At 43.3% G+C, this 13,605-nt stretch overlaps 2 protein-coding genes across 3 annotated transcripts in view; both read left to right on the forward strand.

Annotated features, from left to right (window-relative positions):
* Positions 1-265: 265 nt before the first annotated feature.
* On the forward strand, positions 266-7,862 carry RB195_019144 (uncharacterized protein; the record flags this gene model as incomplete). Its single annotated transcript, XM_064186873.1, has 3 exons — positions 266-396; positions 2,664-2,730; positions 7,749-7,862. 3 exons carry the CDS (start codon positions 266-268, stop codon positions 7,860-7,862), a joined length of 312 nt encoding a protein of 103 aa, XP_064042754.1.
* Positions 7,863-8,021: 159 nt separating this feature from the next.
* The window catches only part of RB195_019145 (uncharacterized protein), a gene marked incomplete at both ends in the record, with an annotated part of 15,822 nt that continues 10,238 nt past the window's right edge, over positions 8,022-13,605 (forward strand). For both annotated transcript variants that reach the window (XM_064186874.1, XM_064186875.1), the window contains 3 exons: positions 8,022-8,152; positions 12,488-12,583; positions 12,644-12,758. In XM_064186874.1, coding sequence (XP_064042755.1) covers positions 8,022-8,152; positions 12,488-12,583; positions 12,644-12,758 — 342 coding nt within the window. The remainder of the gene's footprint in view (positions 8,153-12,487; positions 12,584-12,643; positions 12,759-13,605) is intronic.

Below are 13,605 nucleotides of genomic sequence, written 5' to 3' on the forward strand. Positions count from 1 at the left end.
TTAGGAAGAAATGGACGGAATCACCCTTTTCTGCGTAATCTACCCCTGGTCGACGGCCCTCTTCATTTTGGAGTGTCCAAGATGGTGTAGACTCCCTTCACTTAGGAATGGTACGGTTCTGACCTATTGCACCTATGCAACGAAATTCACCTCATTAGTGGAGCTTCTCATTTGGTGCAAGACACATCATAAAAAAAAAAGCGCTTGACATTAAGACGCGATAGAAGTTGTACCACGTAGCAAATTTTGTTTATTTCAGGTAGAAATGGGTGGTGGACATCATGAACCTTTCCAGATCCCTAACTATTCCATTTACAATAATTACAGGCAGTTTCCTGAACTAGCTGCGCATGAAAAACGGCTAGCGCAGATTGGTCTAAAGGACCCATGGATCAGGTAAATTGACTTCATTGTTAGATGACTATCACTTTTTTGTGTAGAAAGAATATGAATTCTGAAATTGAGAATATGAATTCTTGAGATCATCATATGTTGTGTTCCATGAACTTGGGTGTAACGGGGAAGGTCTTCTGTCATTTCCTGCCTTTTCTTTTTTTAAACTGGCTGTTGCGTCTTCGAGGCAGTTATTGTGTTCACGGTGAACGTTAGGAAGAAGAAGTCGAAGCTTTCTGGACCTGGAGAAGTTCTAACGAGAGGATCATACCTTCTACAAAGTCACAGCTGGTGATTTCAACGCTAAAATTGGCAACAACGCCTGAGGAACTTCACATCGGAACCGACGGCCTTCAATGGAATGAGCAGGGAGAGAGGCTTTCCGAGTTCATTATGACGACTAAGACCACCCATGGGAACTCGCTTCCAGAAGCCCTCCTCTCTACGCTGGAAGTGGGAGTCACCAGTGGAGGGTGGCATACTGAAATTGACCACATCATCGTCAGTGAAAGCTTCTGCCTGACGGATGTCGCAGTCGTGCCAAAGTTCTATAGGGATTGGACCATCGTCTCCTCCGAGAAAGGTTTTCCTTCACAAGGAGAGAAGAGAAAGCCGCCAAGTTCAGAGAGCGAAGTCCCTGAACTATCACTAGTTGGGATCTCTTCGCTGCACTAGTCGGCTTTTGGGAAAATTGAATACTACCGGCTAGTTGAACACCTTTAGGACTGATCGAAAAAGACTCGGAGTTCTAAAAGTTCGGAGTTCTGATACGTCAGCGTGGAGCAGCAGGAGCCGCAGGGAACCAGGAACGGAACTCACATCGGAGCCCGCAAGGTTCTGCAGAGAGGCGATAAAGGAAGACCTCAAAGAGAGAAGAGCAGAAGTGTTGGCTGAAGCTGGAGAGACGAGAGAGAGAATTCGCTACGCCCGTCGGAACTTCGCCAATCGTAGAGCAGTCATTGCTGCTCTCTGGACCCCAGATGGAACGACTACAGCATCGAGAAGAGGATGGAAAAGGTCATTCACGACTTCTACACAGATGTCTACGACAGCCAAGCCCACGTGCCTCCTCAACATGTTGTAAGATGAACATGCCATTCCAGGGGTTTTCCCGCCCGAAGTAGGACATGTTATCACGTCGGTAAGAAATCGTGCGGCACCCGGTCTCGAAAGAATAACACCAGAACACCTGAAGAGCCTTCCGCCAGTATTCATCAACACTCCGGCAAGGCTCTTTACACGTTATGTGCCGGAATGCAAGGTTCCTAAACAGTGGAAAACCAGTAAGACCGTGTTATATGAAAAAGGAGATTCACATGACATCGGCAACTATCGCCCAATCTGCTTACTGTCCGTCATCTAAAGGCTCTTTGCAAGAGTGATCTCCAATAGAATTGAAAAAGTCTCGAATGAAGGACAGCGAAGTGCTTAGAAAGTAATCGGATTGAAACAAATATCGTCTCTAATATAGGATTGTTTCTTAGTCAATGCTGAACGTCACTGCTGTGGATGTGTCATAGAATTGCGACATCAACTCTCCTACATAACATCTTTATGTGCATGACGTTGAGGTGGCCATCCACTTCATTGCTCGCACCACAACACTCGACAAGATAGGGCGCAGCAGGTCTGAACAATAGTTTGGCGTGTCTTTGACCGTGGAACTCGAGTATTTGCAACATCAGGAAGTATCTTCTTTGGCAAGGTTGCTGCTCTCAATCCCCAGTTTCAATATGTCTGTTTTGTGTCAATGGTCATGCACTCAGTCTTTTTAATGTTGAGAAGAAATCCGAACTTCGCAATCTGATTGCCGAATGCTTGTTTTTCTAATTCATGGTTGTATTAGTCTCGGACGCTAAAAAGAAGTCTTTGACATAGAGTGGCGCTGGAGACCTCGCCATCGGTATCTCGTGTGGCGTTGTCCCTTGTTGTGACAGGCATGTGACATTATCTGAGTACATGCGATATAGTTTTATGCAAAATGCGGTAGAATGATTTTTCCGGGATGATTAAGGATTATGATTTCAAAAAGATTTTAAGAAGAAGAAAATTAAGGATTAAGAGTAAGTTTTTGCTTTTTGGTTTAAGGGTCGCGTGGATAGAAAAGTTAGCGCCGCAGATTCGAACAAATTCACAGTATTCCTTTCTTGTTAGTTTATTAACATCGACCTCACAACAACAAGCGCAGATACATTCCTCGTTTTTTGATGTATTTGTTTTATCTTTCACAGTTTTTCGGATTTATTCGTTTCTCAATCATTTTATTCCAGGAACTACGTGTACCTCTACGATCGCGAGTTTCCGCACGTTCGTGGACAATGGAATCATTTTAAAAGGGTTAGTTGCAGCTCGATTCAACACTATACTCTTCTTTCTCATGTCACACGACATTCTTCTATTTTCGATCTTTTTCTTGGAAAGCATGAGGCTGGAAATCTAAATATTTTTCTGGGGACTAATTTAGATGTAGATCCACATTTGTATGCGACGTGATCAGCGTTGTGGATTCATCCTGTATTCCGAAGTTCAGATGCATTACACATCAACTATAGAAAAGGGACTGTGAAGCACTAACACAAGAGCACGTACATTTATTTTTGGTATAAATTGGAGCCAAGAATGCAACATTTCAAAAGAAGACACGTAGCGTATAAACAGAGTGATGATAACTATGTCTCTAGTGGTTCTGTTAATGCATTCTCCTTGTTAAAAAAACTACTAGGGATAGATTTTAAAAACCTTGTCTAATAGCAGGACATAAAACAGAACCTTCATCTGAGAATAGATTCAGAATCGGAATGGATGTACACGATATTGCCTGTCATAGTCGCGTCAAAATGACCAGAAGACTAGTGCAGTTGTGTGAGCGGCTGCGAAGCGGAAGTTTGAATGTTCTCCAAGTTTAGAACTGGTGCGTTGAGAAAGGGAACTATAGAATCTTTCGCATAAATATATGAAAAAGAAAGATATGAAAAAGTTGTTGTAAAAACACAATTCTAATTTTACACAAAATGCCAAAACTATCAATTTGCATTGATCAGTGAAGGCGAGCGAAGTGAACAAAACAAAATTGTTAAGTCCGCCTTTAAGAGGACTTCCAGACTAGTATATAATAACGGGCTCATTCTACCACGTGCGTGTTAGTCACGAAATTCCAAAAAGGGAGTACGACGGGTCTTACGGCATCGAAATGGTGCGCAGGCATCGTGATGAAGTAAAGCGGAGTCTAAGAGAGTGGAATTGGTATCTCGTGCTGCAGGAGTATCGTACACTAACTTCATAAGGATGTCGCAAAAGGAAAATAAGACGTTCCAAAGGTTTCATATTCATGGCCACTGCACGTGTTGCTTTGCACCTGTATGACTTCGCGCCTCAATCTCCTTGCGCATTTGCCTCAAGTTGGTAACATGCCTTCTTCAGTAAGTGTAATCACGCATGCAAACGGCTGCTTAGATAATACCGACCAGTTTACATGATCTGACGTAGATGTTATTTTTATCAGTGGCATGATGTCGTCCACATCATTTAATGTTAAAACATTACCATGATCTACTATATAATAACGGGCTTATTCTGTCACGTGTGTGTGTGTGTGTGTGTGTGTGTGTGTGTGTGTGTGTGTGTGTGTGTGTGTGTGTGTGTGTGTGTGTGTGTGTGTGTGTGTGTGTGTGTGTGTGTGTGTGTGTGTCACGAAATTCAAAATGAGGGGTGCGACGGGTCCACCGGCGTCGAGTTAATGCCTCGAAGCTAGGAAGCTATAAAATGAGGTGTGAAGGGGTCCACCGGCGTCGGATACCTATAGAAGGGGATGCGACGGGTCTATCGGCGCCAGATAGCGTTAGAAGGCGGTGCGACGGGTCCACGGCGTCGGATACCTATAAAAGGGGGTGCGACGGGTCCCATGACGTCGGATACCTATAGAAGGGGGTGCCACGGGTCCATCGGCGCCAGATAGCCTTAGAAGGGGGTGCGACGGGTCCACCGGCGTCAGATACCTATAGAAGGGGGTGCGACGGGTCCACAGGTGTCAGATACCTATAGAAGGGGGTGCGACGGGTCCACCGGCGTCAGATTGCTGCGCCGGCGCCAGATGTCCAGAAAAAGGAGTGCGACGGGTCCACCGGCGTCAGATGTCCAGAAAAAGGAGTGCGACGGGTCCACCGGCGTCAGATACCAATAGAAGGGGGTGCGACGGGTCCACCGGCGCCAGATACCAATAGAAGGGGGTACGACGGGTCCACCGGCGTCAGATTGCTGCGCCGGCGCCAGATGTCCAGAAAAAGGAGTGCGACGGGTCCACCGGCGTCAGATGTCCAGAAAAAGGAGTGCGACGGGTCCACCGGCGTCAGATACCAATAGAAGGGGGTGCGACGGGTCCACCGGCGCCAGATACCAATAGAAGGGGGTACGACGGGTCCACCGGCGTCAGATTGCTGCGTCGGCGCCAGATGTCCAGAAAAAGGAGTGCGACAGGTCCACCTGGCGTCGAAATAGTGCGCAATAACTTCGTGTGCATGACGCAAAATATAGATGGTTGCAGCCATTTCATAGCCGTGGCCACTGTATCGCTTTGCTTTACACCTTATATGACTCCTCCGCGTGTCCGTCTCCTTCTTCGTTCGCCTCAAGTTGGTAGCATGCCGCTCTCAGAAAGTGGAAACCCGCATGCAAACGGGTGCTTAAATAGTGGCAAGATGTTTATGTGATCTGACGTGGAACGTTATCTTTATCAGTAGGATGATGTCTTTCACGTAATTTTATCCCGAAACGTCATTCTTTGATAACTGTTTATAGAACAGAGGAGGAAAACCCATATTTCGCGTGATACTTTTAAATTTTGTCTATAATATATTGATAAGGAGTGTTTGAAGCTGAAGTTCGAATGTTCTCAAAATGTAGAACTGACGCGTTTAGGAAGATGTCTATGAAATGTTTCGCCCTTAGTTATAATATAAAAAAGGAATAAAGATTGTTGGAGATGCACAAGTCCAATTTCGTAGAAAACGGCACTAATATTAATTTTCGTTAATCAGTGAAGGCGAGCGAAGCAAACTCCACAGAAAGTCTGAAGTCCGGCTTTAGCCGGACGTTCAGGCTGGTATATAATAACGGGCTTATTCTGTCACGTGTGTGTGTGTCAGTCACGAAATTCAAAAAAGGGGTGCGACGGGTCCACCGGTGTCGAGTTGTTGCCTCGACGCTAGAAGGCTATAAAATGGGGTGTGACGGGTCCACCGGCGCCAAGTACCTATAGAAGGAGGTGCGACGGGTCCCACGGCGTCGAATTGGTGCGCCGGCGCCAGATACCTATAGAAGGGGATGTGACGGGTCCATCGGCGCCAGATACCTATAGAAGGGGGTGCGACGGGTCCACCGGTGCCAGATACCTATAGGAGGGGCTGCGACGGGTCCCACGGCGTCGAATTGGTGCGCCGGCGCCAGATAGGTATAACGTGGGGTGAGACGGGTCCCGCGGAATCGAAATGGTGCGCAATAACTTCGCGTGCATGTCGCAAAAGATAAATGGTTAAAGCCGTGCCCATTGAGCGCGTTGCTTTTCACCTTCATGACTCCGCGTATCTATTTCTTTCTTCGTTCGCCTCAAGTTGGTAGCATGCCGTTCTCAGAAAGTGAAAACGCGCATGAAAACAGCTGCTTAAATAGTAGCAGAATGTTTATGTGATCTGACGTGGAACGTTATCTTTCGTTACGTTAAACGTTAAACGTTAAAACATCATTCTGTGATAACTATTGGAGGAAATCAGCAGGAATACCCATACTTCGAGTAGTGCTTTCAAATTGTATCTATATTATTCTGGCATCCAAGCAGTGTTTGTAGCTGATGGTAGAATATTCTCCAAATGTAGAATTGACGCATTTGGAAGGAAAACTCCGTAATCTTTAATCCGCAATCTATAATATAAAGAAGAGAAGGAAAGCGTTGTTTAAAAAACGCAAATCTAATTTTACAGAAAACACCACTGTTATCAACTTTCATTGATCAGTGAAGGGGAGCGAAGCTAAAACCACCGAAAGTCCGAAGTCCGGCTTTAGGCGGACATTCAGACTGGTTCTGCGATAACTGTTAAGGAGAAACAAGAGGAAAGGCCATACTTCGAGAAATATTTTCAAATTGTGTCTACATTATGTTGGGAACGAAGGAGTCTTTGAAGCTGAAGTTTGATTGTTCTCCAAATCTAAAATTGGACGCGTTTAGAAAGAAAACTACACCAAACAGGTGAAAATGCTTTTCCGTTTCTGTGTCGTTTTCAGTTGTTTTTTTTTTTCTATTTTGCAGGAATCAAATTCCGCCGCGTATCGAACTCTCGAACATTTGTAATCAGTCTTAAGAGAGGAAAATTGTGCCGTCCAGTACTTTATGTTTTCAAATTTGATGTGTTCATGGAATGTGGTGTTCATATCATATTATATTTTTTTATTTTGCTTCTAACACTATATATTAACTTTAGTAATATTGTGTATAAGTAGTAGTAAACAGATGAAAATGCTTTTGGAGCGAGTTCAGCGTCGTTATCGGTATTACAATTACTGTTTGTTACAGCACAGTTTATTAATATTTATTATATTACGTTAGTTTGTTTTAATTTATTTGTAGCGTCAAATTTGTTTTTTTTTAGTTCTATAAATAATATTCAATTTTTAGTGTTATATCAGAGTCTGTATAAGAAAGAGTGAGATGGGGAGGAGGGTCGTTTTCGGTCGATTTTCCCCAAATACACGCTTGACCATGGGAATGAATTTTTATGCTCGCCGACGTATCACTTCGACATCCCCAATCTGTGAGCCAATCATTCGCCTGAGAGATTCTTTTTTGAGTATTTGAGGACTCTGCAAATGCTGAGACTATGGTTGAGACATGAAGCTGGATGCAGTCATATATGCATCCGCTCATCTCTCGAAGCGGTCGGTGGAGCGTAGCGGTCAGGATCGGTGGGGGATCTAAAAGATTCGATTTCCTGCGTAGTTGCGTAAACGAGTGTGGTCGAAGCTACGCGGTGGAGTTAGCGGTTGTGATCGAGGCGGGACCCTTGCTGGCACCAGTGCACTTCGCGATGGTCCCACTTCGGTCCCAATCGCCAGCTTCACTGCACCGGTTCGAGGCAACTGCTTACGCAACTGTGCCAAGTTTCATGTCGCTGTGACCCGAGTATACCACTTCTTTCTTGCAAGACACTTCGTTTTTTCGAAAGGAAGATAATCAGCCTTGTAGAACCAGTTGTTAGAAACCTCGCGATCTTGTAGAAGTGACGCCGTCTTTTTAGTTTCCAGTTTTGTCCGACTTTGAATTATTGTGATTTGTAGTTGAAGAACATTATGTTATTCTTGCATTTCAGCTAATTCTTCCTGGATGGAAATTGGGCGTTGGTGTTGCAGCGGCCATGATTGCGATCGAAGAAGGATATCAATATTACAAGCACGGAACAACTTCATGGGATGCTCATCATTAAAGTAGCCACACAGTCTCTTTTGCTTTCTTAGAGCATAAATAGTTCGAAGTTTACTGGTTGCTGTACGACTGTCATTGCGGCAATTAGCCCTGTTTTATTGCATATCCTTATCAATGATCAAATTGATATTCGTAGGTAATTTTGATTATTGAAGGGCTTATGTCAGCCCTGGAAGTTTTTGTTAACGAACAGAAGAAGAAAGGGAGTGCGACTGGTTCAAGCAGTGGATTCGGATCATCGTCATTTAGCTCCTTCAGCGATCTAAGAAGCAAGCTTTCATCGTCGTTGAGGTTGCGACTTCCTTTTTTCTTCAAATTTTATTTCATCATATAAGGTTTTTGGAGTAAGTTGTGTTTTTTTTTAAATTGATATCGGTGCTCCGCGATTTATTGCCGACGTCAAGCACTCGGGCCGCTTTTTTAAGTGAGGATTACAACATCTTCATAGACTGGCCCAGCACTTTATTGCGCATGTGATCAACAATATCTATCGCCCGCTGAGAATTTGGATCTTTCATATATTGTATATGTTTGTATATGTATATATACAATGGCGAACAAAAGACCTGCCCTGGAAGTTGCGTTTGCTCAAAAAATGTCAGGTCTATTGTTCGCCACTGCATATTTCCTATTCTTTTTTTAATTTAGTACAAATAATCAAAAACTACGAGAGATGTAATTCAGTCTAAAAAGGTGAAATTCGCAGAAAGATAATCCGTAATTTCGGATCTATTGTATATATATATATATATATATATATATATATATAAACACTTGTTTATATATATATATATATATATATATATATATATATATATATATATAAACACTCAGCGTTGATGGGCAGTTCAGGTGAGGCGTAGTGTTTCGCAGAATATGGAATAGCGACGAATGGATTGATTCTGTGCAAGATCGAGAAGGTTGGGCAGAGCTGTGTTCAAGAACGGCACACCTCGGCGAAGATGTGGGTAATCGCGTCAGGCGATGACATTAGCCCGACGATTAAGTTAAGTCAAGCCACTGTCGTCCAACACACTGTCAGAGTCCATAACCTCGTAATTCTAATTCCTAGAGTGAACTTGACTCCAGATTGCTACGACTTCTGTAACTGTATCGTTGCATTGCAAGTAATATGCATCAGAGAGCTATCGGGTAGGTTGCGTTAACCGGTCCGGTTTGGATGTGCCCCCACGTTCGTTTTAATTCAGAATCGTTTGAAGTTTACGAACGTGTAACTTCCTTATGCAATGACTTCCGGGGGCTAGCCGATGTGTCAAGTCCGTGTTTTTATCCTCCCAGACAAATCTGGTACCAATTTATCGACCCCGGAGGGATGAAAGGTTTGGTAAGCACTAGGGCGGACTCGAACCTCCGATCGATTGTGCAGAAAGCGTAACCTCTAACCGCTACATTAAACCTAACCTATTGAGAATATGAGTGGAAATAGTGGAAGTTGGAGTAAGACAAGTTGCTGTCGCGATCCATTCCTGTTCGACTATGATTACTCGATGATATCATGCGAAGATCAGTTGAGCAATGTCCCGTTGATGTGATTCTAGCATCATGATTCTATGGGAATCTGCTAGCAGTTCACATCGAACCGCTGCCGATGTCCAAAAAGATCTGTCAAAGTTTTCGAAAGGTTTGATGTTACTTCTAGGACTCTTCAATGTCGTTTATGCTGGCAAGCTGTTTGGTAGAAGAAACTGTTCTCGTAAGTATGGAATACCTACTATAGTTAATTCCTATTCCGTCCAACGCGAGTGCCCCTTTGCAAATGCTATACTAAGGCTAACCTATTTTCCACAAGAACTCGTGGTTTCTTATAAAGTCTTCTATTTGAGAGCCCGCCAGAACACACTAGATAAATGTATAAAGGTGTTGGAAGAGAAATCCTTCTGATAATTTAGTGAAATCCTTCTGAACATCGACTGTGGTTAAGAGCGAACTGCTAACAACTATTTAATTCTCCAGATCGACGTTTTCAGTAATTTCCTTCAGTCGGCCGCGTATGGAAGTGTTCATGACAACTTTTTCCTTCGAACGTTAACAAATCATAGTAACAGTGCTTTTACGACATGTTACAATGGATAACACCTTCTTTCTTTCCTACCCCGAAAGAAATAGCTCTAATACTTAATTTTTGCATGCTTGGAGCGCTCCCTAGCATTTTCCGATGTCTAGAGCAAGAAAATTAGCTCAGAAAGTGTCGAACATAAAACAGCAACGTGAGAACAAAGATAATACAGATAACACAATAGCTAAAAATTGCAGGACTTTCGTCCACACTATTTCCAATAAATTGCGGTTTCCACCTTTTTTTAAGGATAATCAATTTGATAAGTTTCAAGTTTCAACTACATTCTCAACATCATTTCTGTCCTTTTGTGATGATTTTAACCAAAAGATTTGGAAAGTGGAGCAAGAGCTCAAAAAAGAGAAAAAACTGCAAAAGTGCCGTCCGCCGCTATATGTATGATTAATTCTTACATTACAATTAATTGGTTCATCAAGTGAAAATTCTAACCGAAGCAGCAACTGGGAAATGTTATGCTCCATTCCTATGAGGAATTGGGTGTCAAATGGGGTGATGACGAGTGGGATACGGTGGTGGAGGACCGTATCCGGCGTATTCCGTTACCGGCTCTGTTATCCTTCTAGGGTTGACACAAAACGGTGTTAGAGCCAATGGAATCGCCCACCAATTATTTCCCGAAGTAAAGGCATATTGCAAATAAAGCTTCAATTCCATCCTCCCGATTAAATATTTCATGAATTGGTCTCTTAGAGCGCCGCTCACCCTCTATGATGTTCAGCTCAGATTTTTCCCACTGCCTAGAAATTATGTTTTACAGGATCTGATTATTTCCTGCTCAACTACAATCTCCGTATAGAAGAGCAATTCGCACAATGATCTGCTTTGATTATCACAACTATTTTATTATTTTTGCTTTATCAGCAATAAACCCAATGATGAACTCAAACGTTCATCACTGCTAATGGTTATAACTCAATACCGGGTGAATGCTCGAAACCTATCGCGATAAATGCGACTTCTAGCAGAGAATGGACGGGTGACAAGCAGGCGCAGGCGGTTGCGGTCTACTTGGTATATCGAGTATCAGAGATTTTTCGTCTCCGAGCCTTTGATCCTGCTGTCCGCTCACGCATCTGTATTGCGCTCCAGGTCGTTTTGACCCAACTATAGTTTAGTGGTGTAAAAAATTGCACTTTTCATGTGATATATTGTGTGATGTAGAGTCTACCATCTATTTGTATTGTTGACCTCATAACTGTTTGATTTGAGGTCTAAAAATAAAATCCAAAACAAACTTTGAGAAGAGATGCACCATAATTCGATTGTAGGGCCGTCAGAGTAGTCGGCCCTACAATCGAATGTTTGCTATGAATAGTGCTAATGCTAGAGTATCTATGAAAAAGACAACTAAGCCGTTACGTTAGCCGAAGTAAACTGTAGCTAACAATCTTGTCTCGCAAACATTCTTCACTGAAAGATATTTGCTATCTTCGATTTCTGAGCCGATGCTGTCACGAAGCCAATAATATCCTCATAGTTGATCGAATGCGGCAACTTCGTCGTCTTCAAAAGTCCGCAATACAACTGATATGACTGAAATAAGCAACATAAGCTACCCATTCGCGCACTCGTAGATGCTTCGTGGATTGTCATCGGTCTATATCATTTCACCTCATTTATTACGTTTAGCATTTGAAATGAACCTTTAACATTCTACATTTAAATACAGCGTATCATATTGGCGTACTGTGGGATATATAGAGTTCGTGGTGTAAATTACGAATATGAGCGTCCCCGAAGGAGACGTTTGAGTAAATGACGTCTGCACAGCAGTCAGCAGACATTTATTTTCAAACCCTCGTTTTTTTTTCGAGTACTGTAGTAAAGATCTCCGACAAGTTGACATATAGTGGGGTCAAAACGACATGAAGCACGGTGCAATTGCGTACGCGGCTTCTCTCGAAGCGGTGCGGTGGGGCGTAGACGGTTAGGAGCGTACTGGAACCTTTAGTGGCACCACCATCGCCATAGGTGCGATAGGGAGAAGCGAACCCTCATCAGGTGAAGGGGGTTTAGCTCATGGGGTGCAGCTCAAGTGAAGGGGGTAATTTCGCCAACCGTTTAAAAGTGAAGGAGGTCCCTTCCCCAACCGTTCAAAAGTGAAAGGGATTAGAGCACCGGCTCCGACTATCGCATCTATGCCCATCGCTGCAGTTTGCGATGGTCCCACCTCGGTTCTAACCGCTGCCTCCATAGCGCTGTTTAGAGCGACTTCGAATTTTATGTTTCCATCAGGTTTCCACAAAATGCAAATTTCTTGATACGCTCCCTTCAATGTTGTATGTTGGCTCCGGTTACCTTTGCTTCGACCATAGTATCTACGACAATGGTCAATCATACAAGAAGATAGTTGCAGCTTTCACCGCTTCCACTGACTCAATGTTTAGGAGGAAGTTTCAACACTATTCCAAAGCTAAACGTGCAGTAATCTTTATGCGGAACAACAACTAAATTGCAATTGTGTCGACGATTAGCTCTAGTGTGGTTACGTCAACAATTTCAGTTCTACATAAACACTCTGTTTTTAGTGGTGTTCCTCTACTATCACGATCGGACACATCCGATTTGCGACCGCTCACTGACGAAGTAATTGTAGATGGACAACTACCGAGTGCTCAAAACAGGTGGATGACAGTTTTGCTCTCTCTTCGTTCGGTCATATTTTTATATTACTAAGTATTTAGAAAAAATGGTGGATGGTTTTCATCTGGAGACGACAACTTTTTCGGAATGTCACGCACACAACGGATATTTGCTTTCTTCCTGTCACTTTTGGGTGCATTCTTCTGCTTCTCAACTGTAGGTGGCAAAGCATTTGCAGACAAAAGTGATACTGTTACTTTGATCATTTTTGGCCGCTCTTGAAGTTTTTTAAAACACATCTACCAATTTGGTTCCGCTCAGCTTCACTGTTGAATAAGGGTATATAAAGGATGAGACCCCGTCCTAGAATTCTGTCTACAGGAAGACTATCATTCCACAACGCTCCATTCCTCTTTTTGACATTTTCGTTCTGATAAGAGATTTTGCAGAAATGCCATGATTGTCCGTGCGACGAGAAAACGTTGGGTCGTGATATAGGGTAGATGAATCGGATTTTCTGCTAACGCTTCTCGCAGAGTTCACAGCCGTACGGGCGCCCTCGCACTCTGCTGTTCGGTAAGCGCATGGTGCGAACGTTCAATAACCATCAAACCGTCCACCTGCTCGGGCAGCCCGCACGGCTGTGAACTCTGCGGGCAGCCTGGAATGCAGCTAACATCGACACATCTGCATACGTCTCACAGGGCGAATTTCGGATTAGTGTTTGTGTATTTACCTTGTGTTTTCGTTGTGTTTCTGTTGTGTTTTCGTCTTTCGTCTGTGTTGAATGATGAACAAAATCTTGAACAAATATTATGGACACTAGTCTGGATCTGGATAATGCTCTGAGTCCTATCAGATTCTCCATCCTTCACCCTTGGCTCGCCAGCTGCTATTTCGAGGTTTTGAGGTTATACCAATCTAGTGTGAAAATAGCCACATATAAGGAAACAATATTCAAATGCGAACGTCTTTATTTTGTTAGTAGTGAAGAAGAAACTGTGGAAAAAAAGTTCTGCACTTGTTTTTGAGCATTTACAATTTTCTATTACTGCAGCCGGTT

The sequence above is a fragment of the Necator americanus genome, chromosome II (genome assembly GCF_031761385.1).
Source record: "Necator americanus strain Aroian chromosome II, whole genome shotgun sequence".
Taxonomy (NCBI): domain Eukaryota; kingdom Metazoa; phylum Nematoda; class Chromadorea; order Rhabditida; family Ancylostomatidae; genus Necator; species Necator americanus.